This window comes from Balaenoptera physalus (assembly GCF_965194825.1).
Source record: "Balaenoptera physalus genome assembly, chromosome: 13".
Lineage (NCBI taxonomy): Eukaryota > Metazoa > Chordata > Mammalia > Artiodactyla > Balaenopteridae > Balaenoptera > Balaenoptera physalus.
Genome location: NC_138892.1, coordinates 73,484,981 through 73,504,925, shown reverse-complemented (window position 1 = coordinate 73,504,925; position 19,945 = coordinate 73,484,981). Strand labels below are relative to the sequence as shown.

The window sequence follows — 19,945 nt, the reverse complement described above, 5'->3', positions numbered from 1 at the left end:
TTTATTATAGCTAGCCAAAGTGAAAAAATACTATAGTCGCAGTAATATTTGCTTTAGTGACTTTTTTTTCATTGTAGACTCCACACTAAATGACTTTAATATGAATTAAGGAGATTGAATTTACAGATAAGAAAGAGAAAATATAAAACAAATTGTATTACTCTGATATAATTTGGGGGTTATTAAATACTATTTTATTTAGAAGACCAAAGCACACTTAGAGAATAACCCATTTTAAGGCACGGAAAAATGAAAAGAAAAATATACTATTACTGTTACGTAGGCCACCTGAAAGAAAAGTGGTAATAATTGGATAAGAAGGGGCATAAAACTGACTTTTAAAAATTTCTTAAGGGTAAGTTTTTTCTTAGGTTTAAGGAAGGAAAGGCAGTTGTTATTTTCTTCTTAGAAGTCTTGATTTCTCATTTCCACTCAAGTGAATTTCATAGAAAGTGAATGTCAGTGGAAATGTAAGCACTCTTGATTTTAAAACAAACACAAAAGTATTTTGTATCTTTCCCTGTAGGCTCGTGCTTCTTCTTCCCCTGTGATTCTTGTTGGCACACATTTGGATGTTTCTGATGAGAAGCAGCGCAAAGCCTGTATCAGTAAAATCACCAAGGAACTCTTGAACAAACGAGGGTTTCCTGCAATACGGGATTACCACTTTGTAAATGCCACTGAGGAATCCGATGCTTTGGCAAAACTTCGGAAAACCATCATAAATGAGAGCCTCAATTTCAAGGTAACATGGTTCATTGCCGACTTTAGGTAGTAGATAAATACAATTTATTAATTCTCATGTTGTGCAACTGCTAAGAAATGTCAAAAGTTTTGAGAAGAGAACAGCTATCTTAAAATTGTGGGGTTTTTTTCAGAGCTGTTAGCGTTATTAAAGTACTTTCAATTTTAAAATTATTTTATACTTTATTTCAAACTCATAGAAGTGGGAATAAAAATAATTTGAGGATACTGAGAGAAACTAAGAGGATATCTGAGAGGCTGAGAGAATATTCCTGAGAGAATCTGGGGACATGTTTCTGATGCCCTTTCTCTCCCAACTTCCTATAGTGGTGATTCAATCAAAAGGATAAAGATGAATGTTGGGGTCTTGGGGTTATCTTTCTTATATTTTCCATCTGCTCCTTTCTTTTGGAGTTCTTATTTTATGCTCGCCTTGATTTACTTTGTTGTTCCTTCTTGTCTCTTGTCACTGTGATCTCCCTTCCAAATATTTTTTTCTCAATATTGGGAGAAGTTTCTTTCATCTGATCATCAGGGTCACTAATTTGGTTTTCATCAATGTCTAAGCAATTTTCTAGTTCATACAAACTGGTTTTTTTCATTTTAAGAATTATGTTTTTGATTCCAAAGTTTTCTTCTGGTAAGACAAATGTAATTCATAGAGTTCATAAAGCACAAATAGATTGGTTAACAGTGAGAACACTTGTTTTTAATACTTGCAAGAGAAAGAAATTTTACCTGCGTTCTACAGACAGCATGGTATGAACTGTACTGAAAAACACCCTGAATAGTTCAATATAACAACACAATGGTGGATTTCACTGTTAGTCTCTGTTGGTTTAGCTCATTAGCACTAATGATCAAGGCCATGGCTTATAACAAGGGTCCTGTTTTGCCTGGACAGTCCCAGCATAATTATTAATTGTGTCCCACTATATTCTCAGAAGCATTCCAGTTTGGACGATAAATTATATGGTCACCTTGGTTATAACGTGTTGGCTAGTTAGCTTAGTTCTTTTCCATTTCCACAGATTATGCTCCTATCCAAAACCTAATGAGCCATTTATAAACGTGCTGGTCTTTGTGGTGCCCAGGGAGACAATTTGCACATTTGTATCTTTCAGCACATTTATCCCAGTCACTAAAAGCTTTTGCAAATGGTGGATCAGTGACATTTTATATAAGAAGAATGAAATATCATTTATTTGTAGATTTTCTTACTTTTTTTGTGGGACATATGACTAAAGAGTAATATGACTTTTAAGAAGCAAATATACAAAATTAATATATTCAATTAAATATTCTCTTTACCCAGGGAGTTTTCTTTTGAGACTATATCTGTGCTTACAGAACTTTGTTGTTATTTATAATATTTTAATGGCTTCTCTTTTTATCATTGATGTCATTTATCATATTTTAAAAAAGACTTCTTGGAGGATGAGTTTGTTTTGAGAAAGGCTGAATGTAGTTGAAGCAAAGCCTGTGGAGAAGGTGGTTCATCAAGATGGACTGGTATTGCTCTAGGCTAATAACAATTTATCGCTATCCATCAATGAGACCAATTTTCTTTCTGCACTTGTACATGAACTCTGAAGACAATGCCAGATAAGGAAGTAAAATAAATGCTTTGAGAAATGGCAGTATTATTTGAAGAAAGGTATCTATTGCTAATGGATACACCATTCTGGCATATTGGTTTGAAAATCTGTTTGATTGCTTTGCAGAATAGTGATTCAGATGACCCCAAAACAATAAACCTGCCAGAACTTCAATATTCTTTCCTCCCTGAGGTGCTTCAACCTGTATTCAGACAACAGCTTTTAATCTACTAGAAATCTTTTTTTTGTTTGCCCTTTCATTTGTTTTTCATCTTTTCCTTTTATCCTGGCTCTTTTCTATTCTTTGCCTGTCTCACCCATATTAACATGTGTCTGTGCAGACTTTAGAATAAAAGCTTTTGTTTTTGGCTGTTGGTGACCTGATAATAAAGCTTAAAACAAGTAGGACAAAACAGAATTCAGTGCCAACAGTATCCCTCTCAATCTTGTCCAGCCCCTTAGCCGAGTGGGATCCTTTGCTGGCCCTGTAATCCAGCCCTGTAAAGTTCATCCTTTTGTTACTTGATTGCTTTCTGTGAGAACTCTTGTTTACTTTTATATGTAGGTTTCCCTTCTTGGGTTAAAACATAAATTTCAATCGGAAGTTCTGTTTTATCTTAATTTATAAATGATGAACAGAGGGAATATGAAAAGTGCAGGTTAGTGAAATTATATTTAATTTTCTGGTTCAAAGCGTACTCTGAAACAATCTTGAATGTTTGGAGGTAAATATGAAAGTAATGGTTACAGCTGCTGTAAATCAAGTTCCTTAAGATTCTAGTTAAAAGTAGAAAAAGAGCAAGTTAAAGTGTGTGTGCATGTGTGTGTGTGTGTGTGTGTGTGTGTGTGTGTGTGTAATAAAACCCAATTTCTATTTGTAATAAGTTGAAGAATTCAAGTAGAAATTATGTTGGTTATTGTCAGGTAAAAAGAATATACAAGAATATATTCATGAGTTGAGAAATGGGGAGAGTGTGCCACCTGGTGGTTCTCAAAGGCATTTTAGTTACTATTGTTAGAGTTGCATTTCTATTTAAAATTAGATTTTTAAGGAAAAAGTTTGGAAAAGATTTTAATTATAGAAACTATCACTTTAAGGTCATTCTTTTAAAATTTTATTTTATGTATCTCTTGATTAGTAGACAGTTGTTAGATTCTAAGTGTAACAGACCCCAAATCATCCTCTCATATCAGAATCATTGGGGTTTAGATGATTTCTTATTTTTCCAAGTTCAAGTTTCCATGAAAAAGCATAGCTTGGGTGAGGAAATTTTATGTCTGTCTCCAGATTTCACTGTTTATATGTACATTCCACTAATACAACATTTTGCAAATAACAAGAACAAAATTTAGTTTTACCTTGGGTTGTGGATCACATTTTCATCTAATAAATAAGGTTCAAACGCTCTTACAATACTTGCTGACTTCTTATGCTAGCATATCTATTGCATGTAAGTTTAATGTCTTAGAAAACAGAAAGTCCTTTATTTACAGTCAATGATTTATCTTGGATTTTGCCATGGATTTTCTGAATAGCTAGATAAATATTTCCATGTAATATTATTTGATAGTTCTTTCCATATTGGCTTCTGTGTTCATATTTTTCTTATTTTAAGATCATCTTATTTATTCCTCACAATTTAATTGGTTTTACATTACATTTTGATTGTATTAAAAAATACAGTTCTGAATGATTAGCATAGAATTTATCACCCACCTGACAAATCGATGAATAAAATGGATTTTCACAGCTTGTCATTTGTAATTTCATAGATCCGAGATCAGCCTGTTGTTGGGCAGCTGATTCCAGACTGCTATGTAGAACTTGAGAAAATCATTTTATCAGAGCGTAAAAATGTGCCAGTTGAATTTCCTGTAATTGACCAGAAACGATTATTACAACTTGTGAAAGAACATCAGCTGCAGTTAGATGAAAATGAGCTTCCTCATGCAGTTCACTTCCTAAATGAATCAGGTTTGTTTATTGCATATTTTTTGAAAGCTCTGCTGTAGTAATTTGTGAAAATGCACCTGAACCTTGTATAGAACTTACATTTAAAATTTAACAGAATATTGACAAAATTCTTTAATAGGTAACTGATTTTTTTCTTTTTGAAAGATCATCATAAGCATTGATGTTGAATCATGTATTATGTCATAAGAGAAAAATTTAGAAATTATCTAAGGTCAGTAGTGGAAAAGGTTTCTGAGCAGGAGTTAAAACGTGGGTTGTAGAACTTGACTGTAGTATTCAGGAGCTGTGAGACCCTATGTGGAGGCTATTTGTACACTGTAAAGAAGAATTATTATTGGGATGGTTTAACTTGGCACTTGGAGAATCAGTGGTTGCCTGAGATGATGCAGCTACCGAGTGGCAGATCTTGCTCTGTTGCGTAACATGTTGTCAGCATGACCTCACAGATGAAAACTCTTGAACAGACTTTGGTGCTAATTGTGTACTTGATCAATATAACCTTGCTAGAAATGTGTGAGTTGATTTGTAGTGCTCGGATAAGTGGTTGGGAAGTTGCTTTTGATCCCCAGATTCTGTTGTATGAAAAATAATCTTCATGTGGATTGAATCTGATCAATTCATTTCCTCATCGTTCTTAAACCAGTAACTTCCTTTGATATTTTGTGTTTCTTACCTGTATTCGAAAATAAGATGTGTCTTTGTAGTGTGTAATTAGAAAGCCAAAAATATTTATGAATTTCTATTTATTTCTCAATACGTGCTCTGCACTGTATGGCTTTGTCTTAAATATGCTTAAATATGATCATTTTATATAGTTCAAAAGATAACTTTTTAAAATAATATTTGGATTTTAGAGCTTGGGAACTGGGATGCCTGGGTTTGGGTCTCAGCTCTGCCACTAATGATGCTGAAGTTTACTCATCTGTAGAATGAGGGGTTGGACTAGATTCTCTCTAAAGCCCCTTGATATTTGCATATTCTAAATTCCATGTTTCACTCTTGATTTTTACTCCAGGGGTCCTCCTTCATTTTCAAGACCCAGCCCTGCAGTTAAGTGACTTATATTTTGTGGAACCCAAGTGGCTTTGTAAAGTCATGGCCCAGGTTGGTATATTATATTTTTGTGGCATGGGAGTAATGATTGAAGAAAACTACAAATGACACCTAGAGCATTGAGTTTTATAGAGTTTGTGTTCAATTAAGGTAGAAACTACTGTGAATATAGAAAACTGTAGAACAATTTGTGCGGAAGACTGTATAAAGAAGAACTTCATGGAAGAAGAGAAGACATCTTAGAATTTACTTTAATGTCTTTGTTTTCAAGTCACAGACAGGTGTTTGTACTGCTCTGTTCCGTAGTACTTTTCTAGATCCTGATGATAGCTTTGGTTTGGTTATTGATATAATCAATTGAATGAAAGCTTTGTGAAAATCTTTGGGATAAGTACATATACGAAAATTGGGTTGATGAGCCTCTGAAACCTCAGTCTAGACAACATGGAGGAAAATTTTGACTCTTCAGTGGAATGTAAGTTCTAAATGCTTACAATTTAAAAAATTTTGAATAGTGGTGGTTATGGCTGTCTTTTCTCTATTTATATTTCATATGGAAAATTATTTCTTCTCCCAGTAACAGTTACCAATGAGTTTATATTAATTAGCTATCATAATCCACCTCTATAGATTTGCCCCAGAAAACCATTCAAACAGAACACACTAACTCAGGGTTCCTCAGTGTCAGCACTATTGACATTTTGGGCCAGATAATTCTTTGTTGTACATTGTAGGATGATAGCAGCATCTTTGGCCTCTACCCTCTAGATGCCAGTAGTACCTTCCCAGTATGACAAGCAAAAATGTGCCCAGACATTGCCAAATATTTTAGGATGCAAAAAACCACCCTGGGTGAGAACTGCATCTGGATGAATCATGAATTGAAGTGAGCCTGGGGAGGGTGTCTCCAGCATGTGCACTCACTGGTGGCTATTTTGTTTATGAGTATAATTTTTTGAGTCACTAAAATGATTGTATTTTTTTAATGTTAGAAATCTCTCTTCTAATCAACTATAATGGTAATTAAATTCCCTCGGGTAATCTTGAATAATAGTTCCTAAATTTCATCTAAGGAAGAATAAGAAAGATATTTTAAAGAGGGAACTCATTTGTGGCTAAATCCTATACCACAGAACTTGAGAATGTATTGAAACATTGCAATTGGCAATTAATTGTAATGGGACAGTTATTACTATTCTGGTAGATATTTTTAAAGTAGATTTTCATCCTTCTGCACATATGCCATGGAAAGTGTGATTTTACTCATCTACCTAATGAGAATGGAGCCAGGAAGGTATAGTGGTCAAGAGCACAAGCTCTAGAGTCAGCATGACGTGCATTCAGATCTCTCCTAAATCCTTACTAACTTTGACATTTCTTAATGTTTTAAGCTTTTGTTTCTTCACTTGTAAAATAAGGATAATAACAATATTATCTTCAACATTGCCTCCCTAGTTCAGTATAAGTGAATAGTAAATTTTAGCAAAAGTTTATATTTGACCTATTTGGTAATTAAAGACTTATTATTTCAGGAAATGAAAAAAAAATCTTCAAAACTGTAAAGATGTATTCATGTAGTTTTGGAAAGTGTGCCAGGTATGGAGCTAAATAAAACAATATGTGTAGGTATATGCACTCTGTGTAGAAAAGGGAGTTTTAATTATACCCTGAAGATTTGTTGTTAGGTGGCACATTCTATCAGAAAATAACTGAACTCTGTATAGTCAAGAAAAGGCTAAAGTTGCACCAAAAAGTGATGTGTTTCCATGTGAATTGGGACTATTTAAAGTTGCACACATGTGGATAATATTAGAGTGGGTACATCTTATTCAATAGAATAACAAGGTGGTTTCCATCAGAATCACTATCTTTTAACAGAAGCAAATTTCCGTCATGATGCAATAAAATCCCTGAAGATGCTATGGAGTAATTAAGTTGAAACTCCATGAAAGTTCTCATTAGCATAGTTATACTATTAGTTATACTATAAACATGTTAATTTAATTGAAAATTAAGTCAAGAATTTGAACAGCTCAAGTTATTTTGAAAGATAGATCTAAAGGGTCAGTAAAATTTCTTAATGTAAAAGATAAATGCCATCATTTTTATTTATGCGATATACTGAAATATGTCATTTTTATTAAGGTTTAAAGAGAATGAAAGCCATAAGTAATCAAGTGAAGACAGAATGACCTGCCTGACACCAAACCAGCAAAAATAAATAGGGTTATTCACCTCCATGAGTCATCAAGGCAAGGGAAGAAATAATTCATGGTGTAGAAGCTCTAATGAGCCCAACCACCCTCTTTGTGCCCAGAGCTGTTAGGTAACTAAACTTATTAAAGACGTTTCCATCAACACACAGAGAAATTTGCAAAACTCATTAAACTATATGATAAAAGAGATATGAAAGGGACTTATTGGTAGAGTATTATAAAACTTGCATGGCCATTTAATCTTGATAAAAAGTTGTGTGAGAAATTTGGAAAATTTTCTTTCCTTGCACAAGGGCATAAGTTAGCCTTAGAAGTTACCAGGCTGAAGGAATAATAAGAGGTCTTTTAACGGTGATAAAATCAAGATAAGGTTTCAGTTTTTTATTGCTATATAACAAAATACCCCCAAACCTAGCGTACACAAGTAAACTTGGAGTAAAACATCAACAGCTTATTGTTTCTCACTATTCTGTGGGTTGACTGGGTTCAGCCAAACGGTTCTGCTCCGCATGGCATTGGCAGGGGTCGTTCGCTTGGCTTCCTCATTGAGCTGGGCTGGAGAGTCCAAGAAGGCTACACTCACATTTTTGGTGTGTTGGTGCTCCTCCATGTGGTCTCTCATATATGCCTAGACCTCTTAAAGGCCAGGCCTAGAACTGGTAAAATGTCAGCTCTGCCACATTCTAGTGAGCAGAGCAACCACAAGTCTTGTTCAGGGAAATGGATGGATTCTATATCTTGAAGGATTAAGCAGCCCACATATGTAGGGAGAGAAAAAATTAATGTGTCCATCGTTGGAAACTATCTGCTACAAATAGTGGTAGTGCAGCATAGATCTACTAGAAAAATCAAGCACAAACTTCTATTTTAAAATCAGTTTGTCGGAGGCCGGCTACGCTGAGCCCTGCACGTGAACAGCTGCAGCAGGGGCAGCATCCAACGGCGGTGCCAGCAGTTCCAGCCCGTTGCTTTACTTTTTAGCTGCACCAACGTAGTCATTATGCTGAAGAGAAAGTCTCCAGAGAATCCAGAGGGCAAGGATGGATCCAAAGTAACTAAACAGGAGCCCACCAGATGGTCTGCCAGGTTGTCAGTGAAACCTGCTCCTCCAAAACCTGAATCTAAACCAAGAAAAACATCTGCTAAGGCCCTTATCCTATGCATAGATCCTCACATTAGCCCTACTGAGAAAGAACCGGCAACAAAGGTTAACAAAGGTGCTAAAGGGAAGAAGGAGGAAAAGCAAGAAGCTGGAAAGGAAGGCACAGAAAACTGAATCTGTAAACGAGGGAGAATGAATTGTCATGAAAATTGGAGTTGATTTTATGTACCTGTTGGGACAACTTTTAAAAGCTATTTTTACCGAGTATTTTGTAAATGCTAATTTTTTAGGACTCTACTAGTTGGCATACAAAAATATATAAGGATGGACATTTTACCTTCTCATAGTCATGACTTTTGGAAATTCCCATCATCCTTGAGTAAAATAAATACCAATTTAATATTGGAAGCTGTCTGTAAAATTGATTCACCATTCCATGCATTTGCTTTAAAAATTTAGTCCTGAGCATACTGTGGTGTTTTTACTGTGTGTATTTGAATTTTTTCATGCAGTTTTTCTAGAGCAGTAATCAGTGGTGCTTTTGTACCTAGGTTTTATGTGATTTTAATGAAACATGGATAGTTGTGGCCACCTGCTATTTGTGGTTTAAAATAAAAGGTTTTCCTGCCTGCAAAAAAAAAATAATAATAAAATAAAATAAAATCAGTTTGTCTAAGTAAAATAAATTAGAATAAGTATACAATAATGGCTGACATATGAGAGGTTACTTATATGCTTTTCAAAGATTATCTCATTTAATTCTCAGAACAACTCTTTAAATGGTACTTTATTAGTGCCCATTCTTGAAGATGAAGAAATTGATGGACAGAGAGGTTAAATAATTTATCCAAAGTTACATATTCAGGGAGAATTAGAGTTACGATTTCAAACCAAGTGGTTTGACTCCAGTGCCTATGAACCTAACCCTAGGATAAAATGCTCCAAACTTTATTTTCCCCCAGTTCACGAGTTCAACAGTATTTATTCAGCACCTAATGATGTTCCAGATATTGTTCTGGTGCTGGGGCTATAGCAGTAGACAAAACAAGTTTACTGCATTCATGGAGTTGACGTTCAAATGGGAGGAAATAACCAAAACATGACTCCTTAACATGTTAGGTGGTACAGAATGCTACAAAGAAAATATAAAGTATGGCTGGGGGTAGAGAGTGAGTTTGTCAGACAGGTCTTAGCAACTTCAAAAACACTAAAACAGCAGTTTTCTTCACTACCTAAATTGTAAGAGCAGTTTGGGCTATAAACTATACAATATGGAGGAAGTCCCAAATTATAGTTTTTATTATTTAATGACCCATTATACATTGCATTAGATATCATTATGTTCAATCAGTCATGCATTCATTGATCCAATGATGGTATACGTACAAAATAGAAATATAGTGTTGAGTGAGACAAGTCCTCGGGCCTACGGATTTTACAGTCCAGTATTTTACCCAGCTACATGATAATGTAAATAATGTTTGTTCCTATTTAAGTATCCCTTAAACATTATAGATCTACTAAAGAAAATTAAGCACAAATCTCTTTTTAAGATTAATTTGGCCAAGTAAAATGAATAGGAACATGTAGATAATAATGGCTAACATTTGAGGGCTTGCTATTTGCTAAAAATTGTTGTATGTATTTTGCATGTTTTATGTGTATCTTATTTTGTTCTCATGGCAATCTAAGAGACAGTCACTTTTATTATCTTATGTTACAGAGAAGGAAACTGTGGGTAAAGAAATTAAATATCTTTCCCAAGTTCACACAATTGGCAGTAGAGCCTGGATTTGAACCTGAGTTCTTCTGAACTTATATTTTTAATTGTTATGATGATGATCAAAACTCAAAGTATGGTCTCCACATTAGAATCATCAGAGTTTCTTGTTAAAAAAGCAGATTCTCAAGCCTCATCTCAGACCTACTGATCCAGACTGAGTGGAGTCCAGCGAAATTCAGTGGTTACTTACTTTGTTTGAGAATCACTGAAATATGCTAAGCTACCTCTCTTCTCGCTGATGGAAACCATCTCCTATTATATAAATGTAAAGTAACATTTCTATTGCAAACCTGTAGTGATAACACAGTCTGGAAGATAATTTCCCTAGGAATATACTATTGATGAGACTGTAACAAGGATGTGGGGTACTGGATTGATGTGTTAATTGGAGTTGGGGAAGGTTTGTGGTTCATTGGTTTCAGAGGATCTCCAGAATTTCTGATCTGAATTAACTCCCTTAATTTAATAATTTTTTTGTGTGTGTGTAGGGAGTACATGCCCCACTGGGCTTCTAGGCTACCTGGCTGCTAGCTAGAGAAATTAGGTCCTGTGTTGTACTTGACAACATTAAAATTGTTTTAATCATTTTTACTGAGCAAAGGAAATGTTTTAAATTCAAAACCTTCCAGAAAATAAATTTTAGTGATATGTATAAGTTTAAATCTTTCAGATTTTGACAGTGAAAGTGGAGGGCTGTCCAAAACATCCTAAGGGAATTATTTCACGTAGAGATGTGGAAAAATTTCTTTCAAAGAAAAAGAGATTTCCAAAGAACTACATGTCACAGTACTTTAAACTCTTAGAAAAATTCCAGATTGCCTTGCCAACAGGAGAAGAATATTTGCTGGTTCCAAGCAGGTAAGCCAAAACTTAAAATTTAATTACCCTATGGAAATTCACCATATATTATATTGTTTTAGTAGGCAAAGTAACTTTGGTCTGTGATAAATGTACTAATTTTTTTCTTCTTGTGCAAACTTTGTACTGAAGTATAACATTTTCTTTTAATGAAAACACTACATTTGACATTTAAAGATAAAGTAAATGACTGATTTTATGTATATAATTACTATTTGATTTAGCACTGCCTAATTTATTTAATAAAGGTTAATAGTGGAGATAAGTGTGTGTGTGTGTGTGTGTGTGTGTGTGTGTGTGTCCTTACATGGTACTGGAAGAGTTATTATATTAGGCAGATTCTGGGGATATAATGAGTTTTCAACATAGTCTTAAAATAATTTATGGCTGTGAATTTTCAGAGGATATGGGCAACACAATGGAGGCCTAAGTTATAGCCCTGTACTGTAGAAATTCTTACTCCTTTATAAGCACCTGGGAAATGTTATAAAGTAATATGACATTGAAAAGTGCAAATTGCAGTGGTTGATGGATGGTAACTAATTCTAAAAATAGATATACACTCTTTTCTAGGACATGAAGTTTTTTCAAGTTTTACATAATCCCTTTACTTGTCTATGCATAATGAACTGTAATAATTTATTTATAGTATAAATAAGATTATTGAAAAAATTTCATGCATCTACATCTGAGCATGCATTTGAATTAATTAACCATTAAATTTTGAGTAGGAAGAGCATGTAGCGAAAGAACATTATAAAAAATGCAATTGCTTAGAATATTTATCTTCAATTCATTGATTTCTAGTAGTAAAGCACTTTGGTCAACATGATTGGGTATTTTATGAAGCTGTATAATGACAGTGTCCTTTTATCTTTAGTTTGTCGGACCACAGGCCGGTAATAGAGCTTCCCCATTGTGAGAACTCTGAAATTATCATTCGACTGTATGAAATGCCTTATTTTCCAATGGGCTTTTGGTCAAGATTAATCAATCGATTACTTGAAATTTCACCTTACATGCTTTCAGGAAGAGGTATGTATTTAATGAAGAATTAATATTTAGAGAAGTTAGGAGGAAAGCATATTAAAATTAATATGTCATTTCCCCAGAGTTTATTTGTTTGTAAGGCAGCTGAAAATCAGAAAATAAGCTCAAAAGACCTCAGAGTGGCCAATATAAAGACATACACTCAGATAAGTTCATGCCGTTCGTTAAGAAGAAAATTCCTCAAAGTCCATGTGTACTTATTTTAGACACATTTACAATGCCTATGACTATCTCGCTTTGCAAGCCAAAGCAGACTAGAAGTAGCAATTTTATTTATTTATTTTTTAAGAATTTATTTATTTATTTATTTATTTTTGGCTGTGTTGGGTCTTTGTTTCTGTGCGAGGGCTTTCTCTAGTTGCGGCAAGCGGGGGCCGCTCTTCATCGCGGTGCGCGGGCCTCTCACTATCGCGGCCTCTCTTGTTGCAGAGCATAGGCTCTAGACGCGCAGGCTCAGTAGTTGTGACTCACGGGCCCAGTTGCTCCGCGGCATGTGGGCTCTTCCCAGACCAGGGCTCGAACCCGTGTCCCCTGCATTGGCAGGCGGACTCTCAACCACTGCACCACCACGGAAGCCTGAAGTAGCAATTTTAAAAGGTGAAATTAGTAAGCGTCATTAGTTTAAACACACCCACCCAACCTACACATACACACAAACATACACCCACACGCACGTGCGCGCAAAGAAAAACTAGGAATGGCCACCACTGCAGTCAGGGAGTTTTATTTAACAGTGTAACAGTTCCTGACCATTCAGACCATTCTGTGTAGGGACTATAATAGCTCTATTCTGCTGCACAATCCCTGAGGGGTTTACAAAAAAGGATAAAAATGGGTGTTTATAATGCTAGCTCTTCCTCCTGGAAGAAAGAGAGATCTTAGTGCTCCAAAGGGAAAATATAATTTTTTATGTGCTTAAAAATCAGCTTTATGGAGGTGGTACTGTATTCTGAAGTAAACCTTATGTTGCTTGCAGTTAATCGACATATAGAAAGTTACATCACAACAAAGTGTTGGTTTTAGCATGACCACCAACCTCTTTTTAAAAGTTATGGGAACTTATTTATGATTCTCTTTCTTCATCTGTTACACATACTAAACTACTTAACACCATGAACCTGAAATCTATCTTAGGTTGTATACTGGGCATTTTATTTATTTCATTCCAAAATTGAGGATAAAATATTTAATATTATATTTAATAGATATGGATGGGGACTCATATCATTAACGACTCCAGTACTTTCCTTCAAAACAAATATATCTCTCTTACTGTCATTTGTGGTGTGTGCAGCGACTTTTTCCCCTTTAATTTATGGAGCCGCTAATAATTAATGGCTATACGTGGGTTCATTTAAACTTCTTTCAGAACGAGCACTTCGCCCAAACAGAATGTATTGGCGACAAGGCATCTACTTGAATTGGTCTCCTGAAGCTTATTGCTTGGTAGGATCTGAAGTCTTAGATAATCACCCAGAGAGTTTCTTAAAAATTACAGTTCCTTCTTGTAGAAAAGGTAAGGAAATTAATTAAAAACTTTGAATTGTACCACTAAAGAAATCTAAACTTTAAAAAAAAACTTTATAGTTTTGTGACAGAATAAGGTTCTTTCCAGTTTTGTGACAGAATAAGGTTCAGCTAGGGTGTTGATGAAGTCTTCTTTGGATTATGTAGGCTGTATTCTTTTGGGCCAAGTTGTGGACCACATTGACTCTCTCATGGAAGAGTGGTTTCCAGGGTTACTGGAGATTGATATTTGTGGTGAAGGAGAAACTCTGTTGAAGAAGTGGGCATTATATAGTTTTAATGATGGTGAAGAACATCAGAAAATCTTACTTGACAACTTGATGAAGAAAGCAGAAGAAGGTATGTGTTGACACAACTTACAAATGTTTTTAAGTGATCCTTTCAATATTTGTGAAGTGAGGTTTGAAATAAATGTAAAAATTATTCTTATCCATAAGGGATGAGTTAGAGGATACTACATTCAATTGTAGTGACAGTTCAGAAAAATATATTTATTAACCAGTAAGATCTTATACTCTAGATTCAGAAAAAATGTTGGTTTGAGAGTTTGAATACTGGCTATTGAGCAACATAACCTCATCTGTGAAATAAGAGTACTGACCAAAACTACATCATAGAATTGTTATGAGGATTAAAATAGATGATACGTGGAAGTAACTTAGCAACGTTAACCATAGGCTAAGTGCTCCAAGAATGTTGTAAAAGTAAAGAATATATAATTTCCTAGTCATGTATCAATAGTCTAAGGCAGTTCTGAATTCTACTTTCTTGTGAGTGAACCTAGGAATGAGTATTTAAAATTCCTAGTAGATAGGTATTAATTCAACTTTTAAAACTTTCTCAGAGTTTCTCGAGAAAAATAAGATTGGTAAGAAAACCTAAAAGAGTGATTAGAAATCATAGAAAGTATGTGATTATTTCTGTAAATCAAAAGGACAAACTTATGTACAACCTTAAAAGTTTGTCTTTAAAAAAAAAATGTTTTATGTACTTCTCAGGAGACCTCCTAGTGAATCCAGATCAACCAAGGCTCACCATTCCAATATCTCAGATTGCTCCTGACTTGATTTTGGCTGACCTGCCTAGAAATATTATGTTGAATAATGATGAATTGGAATTTGAACAAGCTCCAGAGTTTCTTTTAGGTAACTATTTTTGTTGGTTTGAGAATAAAAATTAGGGTACAGCTTTTATTTATAATCTAGAAAATATTTACATATAATTATATTGTCATAGTTTTTAGTGTCTTCATATATTTTTTGTAATGTTTTTCCTTTGGGATAATATATTTTAAAGTAATATCATGTTGGGACTTCCCTGGCGGTCCAGTGGTTAAGTTTCTGCACTTCCACTGCAGGGGGAGCAGATTTGATTCCCTGGCCAGGGAACTAAGATCCCGCATGTGGCACGACACGGCTAAAAAAAAAACCCAAAACTTTTGTAGGCCGGGTTTGAATTGAGGATGGGACCACCATGGAAGCACACATATTTATGAAATATGTCCTTGCATTTGCTTTAATTGTCAGTGATAGGGAAGGCATTTAGGAAGTTTTCAATTGAGTAATGCAGCCATTTTTCAGTCGCAAAAAGAATAAGTAAAGGAAGAACACCTCTATGTAGTCATTGTAGCAATTTTGTTGCTAAGTATGACAATCATAAATTTTCATTAAAATATTCACAAAAAGCCAATTTGAGATTAAAAATTCAGAAGCATTAAATTGGTGATATACTCAAGTTCTAAACATTCCTGAGAGTGCTTGAGAGCTATGGAGAGTATTCAGTTGATTTAATGTAAAGTATTTGAAGACAATTCTGACTTTACTTTGTGGAGTATTTGTTGTTATGTGTGTATACATTTTATTTTAATTAAATTTCCACAGAGAGAATGACTAGACGATGTGTCAGGATATTAATATTATTAACAAACAATGTCCAAAATTTGGGATGTGACATGTAGAGGTAAATAAACTCCTTTGTACCTTTATTCTTTACATTGATTGGGAAATTTTGAATGATTTTAAATGCCCTTGCACTCTGGGAGTGAATATATTAGTAATAGTAGGCTAAGGCAAAATGCTGAATTGTTAACACTGAATCTTAGATCTTAACCAACACCAGACTTGACTTGTGATTTGAAAGATACAGGCAAGTACCAGACATACTATTTTCTTTCTCTGAAAGAGTTTCAAGCCATCAGATACAGCTCCCCCAAATATACCCTTTTAGTGCACTAAGTTGTGTTTCAGATTAATGGACAAGTTCTGAGCAATGTTATGTAGAAATGTTCAAAAAGTTCATTTTTGAAGCACCTGTGTTTTTCCACCAGTTTTATTGAGGTGTAATTGACATATAGCACTGTAAAAGTTCAAGGTGTACAGCATAATGACTTGACTTACATGTATGGTGAAACGATTACCACAGTAGCTTTAGTTGGCATCCATAATTGCATATATATATAAAATAAAGGAAAAAGAAAAACGTATTTTTCTTCTTGTGATGAGAACTCTCAGGATTTACTCTCTTAACCACTTTCGTACATAACCTATAGCAGTGTTAACTGTAGTTATCATGTTGTACACTACATCCCTAGTGTTTATTTACCTTATAACTGGAAGTTTGTACCTTTTGACCACCTTCAGAAGCACCTGTGTTTTATATTCTTTAACTATGCAGATAGGAAAATGTTTATAAGAGTACTCCCCATTCTCTAGCCCCATTTCCCATAAGCTCATAAATTCCATGTTTATTTATTGTACAAAAAGCAATCTAGATCAGGGTTTCTCAACCTCTGCACTGATGCAGTTTGGGACTGGATAATTCTTTGTTATGAGGGGTGTCCTGTGCATTGCAGTGTGTTTAGCAGCATCCTTGGCCGCTACCCACTAGATGTCAGTAGTATCTCCTCACATCCCGTCTCAGATTTGACAATCAAAAATGTCTCCAAACACTGTCAAAGGTGGGGGCTGGAGATAGGGAGCAACGTCACCCTGGTTGAGAGCCACTGATCTAAACAAATCAGATAAATCCTTCTAAAAACATTTTACAATCAGAAACACCCTGGTATCTTTATGCTGGGATGATCTGGGGGAGGTCATTCATCTCCCTCCGTTCCGCATTTTCTTTGTCGGACAGGAGTGAATTTTAGGGCTTCAGTTAACCCTTTCCTTCCCAGATAGCAGTTACTATTAGGCAGTGACTAATATGACACATATTAATAGATTTGTGAGTATTAGTAGACTTGTTTTTGTAAATACAGTTGACCCTTGAACAACACAGATTAGAACAGTATGGGTCCACTTATCTGCAATTTTTTTTCAATAAATACAGTACCTGTATTTTTATCTTATAGATCTTTAACTAAGTGTAGGGAAAAGTTTGTGTTCAATTAGAGATTATAGTGTGTGAAATCAAAAGAACTAGGGTTTGAGTCCTGATTGTATCCAAACTGTTTCAGCTTCCTTTCCTCGGGTGGGACATTTTTCAGTTCTTTTGTTTTTGAGGCAGAGACAGCAGTGTGCAGATTTTCCACTGCACTCAGGGATTCTGCATTCCTAACCCCATGTTGTGTGTTGTGCAAGGGTCAACTGAATATTTTAACATACACATATATGGGGTTTTGTTTGTCTATCTGAAGAGTTATGGGAGGGGGTACATTTCCTCTTTGAGGGACTATTTTTCCAGAGAGCCACAATAGAAGATACTTCAGTGGTATTATTTGTCAATTTTTTCACACCTTTGTGTCACAAGTACACAATAGCAGTCCTTAACCTTATTTTTGCTCTTAGTTACTTGAAGGATACAACAGCCCATACTCCAATTTAATATGGCAGTGATTATGAGATAGGGAAGGGCTTTAAATAATTAGAAATCTCTACTACTCCCACCTGAAATTTTTTGTTTCCCTAGAGTGTATTTCTTTTCTCTGTTCATTAAATTTTTTCTTTGTTGTCAGTAGTTGTTCAGATTGAAGGGAATCAGAACAGGATATGTCTATTATTTAAGTCTCCATCTCTTCTTGTCTCCCTTCCCCCTCCACTTGCTTTCCTTCTCTTTTCCTTCTTCTATTTGCCCAATCCTATTTTGAATCCAATACTTAACTGTTACTATAGCCTTCGTTTCCCCCTGAAACTCCATCTTAGTTCATGGAGTAGAAGAAGGAAGAGAAAGCATTAAAGGAGACTTGATTCAGTGTAACTAGTGGGTCATATTTCTCTTTGAAGCAAATATAATTACAAAAGATACAATTTATTGAGTTTTTCTGCTTGCACAGATTGACCTAAGTGCTTTGTACTTTCTTTTCAAAAGGTGACGGCAGTTTTGGATCTGTTTATCGAGCAGCTTATGAAGGAGAAGAAGTGGCTGTGAAGATTTTTAATAAACATACATCACTTAGACTGTTAAGACAAGTAAGAAATGCAACAATATTATTATGTTAAATCATACATTGTTAATCTCCTGGAACTCTTGTTTTGCATGCATTTGTAATTACCGTATTTTCCCCCAAAGTTTACTTGAGTTTAGTTATGAAATCCTACTTTTGTCCTTTCTTTATGGAGTGAAATAGGTTTCTCCTGTTGAAAAACAAAGACAGTATTCTGAGAATTCTTGTTCCAGGCTTTACAAGTACAGAAGAAAAGAGGGTACCTTTTTTGCATTTTTGTAATTTAAAGGAACCAAAATCCATACAACAGTAGTCTATTTAAAAACTTCTCTTGGCCTCAGTTAAGTCACATGTTCTTTTCTCAGCAAGCACCAATGTTCAGGGCAGTACTGTTGCTGATTGGCTTAGACTGTGTTACTGAACCAATCACTGTGATAATGAGCAAGGTATTATTTAAAATATCCCCACCTTTCCCTAAAGCTGAGATTGGGGTCAGTTCCCCTTAAAGTTCATGGGCTGCTTGGCTGAGGGTTGGATACCTCAGCAAAAGTCAGTACTGTTAGGAAGAGTGAAAGTTGATTGAATGCATAACCAAGAGTGGTCACTCCAGTACCCTCTCTTGTTTTGAATACTGGTGGGGATTTATTTCTTTTTTTCTGAGTCTTTCCTAACAGTAGGGATGAGTGAGAGAGACAGGGTGAGAGGAGAGATAAATCCATGTGGATTCTGCAGTCTTACACCAGAACTCAACCATATTTTTGAATCTATTCATTCTTATTTTTTTCTTGATTTATTAAAAAAAAAATTGTGCCTGAATCTGAATCTAAATAACTTATGTAAACAAAAAAAATACAGTTGCAATATATTAGTTACTCTGAATAATGAAAATAATTTCATGTCTGTGTAAAATATCCTGGAGTAATTTTGATGATTAGTACCAAAAATTACACTGTAGCTCTAGGAATAAGCTAATAAATATTTTGTATATAATATTTTGTAAGTCAATGAACCAAATCTGAGCACAATCTCTTTCTATCTGTAGGCAGTTTGTTGTATTAATTGATTTTTCAGTCTTGATCATTAGTCTTCAACATGTTTCAAATTTTATGTAATGTGCTCAGGGAACCTTGTTGGAAATCAGAACACTAGAAAGGTTTATGGGACTGATTAGTGTATGGGCAGCTAGGTGAACCAAGGAAATGGTAGAAGAAATAGAAACAATAGAGTGTGTGTAATATGCCTCTTTAAAAAAAAAGAAAAAGAAAGGAAAACACTTCAGTGTTCAGTGCTGCATTTTAAGGGTCATTCTACCTGTGGTCATGAATCGGGGCTGACGTGTTACACTCTTTTTGTTCCTTTCTCTTTGCAATCAGTGAGCTGTTTTTCTAGGATAGGAAATTTGGATTAGGCTCCTGTCTGTGTTTATGAAAGAAAACAAAGCTAACTTGACTTGTTCTCATCAGTTTTAGCCAACTGATCTAATCAGACATAGAAGAAAAAAAGATTTTTATCTACTAAGGAAGTATGATTGCAGTCTGAAGCCCGTGTTCTTGAAAAATCCCCTCTCAGGGCTTTGAGCCTTTATTCTTCAGCTTGCAGAATTCTTCACACATCAGTTTCCTGATAAATGCAGTTGGCACTGATACTCCTTATCTTTG

General features: G+C 34.9%; 1 protein-coding gene, 1 long non-coding RNA gene and 1 pseudogene across 15 annotated transcripts in view; 2 read left to right on the top strand and 1 right to left on the bottom strand.

The window, feature by feature from the left end:
- The window catches only part of LOC309641933, an 870,732-nt gene that overhangs the window by 18,784 nt on the left and 832,003 nt on the right, over window positions 1–19,945 (bottom strand). The gene's annotated exons all lie outside the window — the stretch shown is intronic.
- LRRK2 (leucine rich repeat kinase 2) overlaps window positions 1–19,945 on the top strand; it is a 145,744-nt gene that overhangs the window by 95,994 nt on the left and 29,805 nt on the right. For all 13 annotated transcript variants that reach the window (XR_014252805.1, XR_014252806.1, XM_082422516.1 and 10 more), the window contains 9 exons: window positions 527–745; window positions 4,116–4,317; window positions 5,333–5,421; window positions 11,142–11,329; window positions 12,210–12,364; window positions 13,749–13,895; window positions 14,054–14,245; window positions 14,905–15,051; window positions 18,212–18,312. Coding sequence is in view for 11 of the 13 variants with exons in the window: in XM_082422516.1 (XP_082278642.1) it covers window positions 527–745; window positions 4,116–4,317; window positions 5,333–5,421; window positions 11,142–11,329; window positions 12,210–12,364; window positions 13,749–13,895; window positions 14,054–14,245; window positions 14,905–15,051; window positions 18,212–18,312 (1,440 nt within the window). In the remaining 2 variants the exon portion in view is untranslated. The remainder of the gene's footprint in view (window positions 1–526; window positions 746–4,115; window positions 4,318–5,332; window positions 5,422–11,141; window positions 11,330–12,209; window positions 12,365–13,748; window positions 13,896–14,053; window positions 14,246–14,904; window positions 15,052–18,211; window positions 18,313–19,945) is intronic.
- Window positions 7,571–9,330, top strand: LOC309641920 (high mobility group nucleosome-binding domain-containing protein 3 pseudogene; annotated as a pseudogene). Its single transcript has one exon. The product of its transcript is annotated as a high mobility group nucleosome-binding domain-containing protein 3 pseudogene (transcript).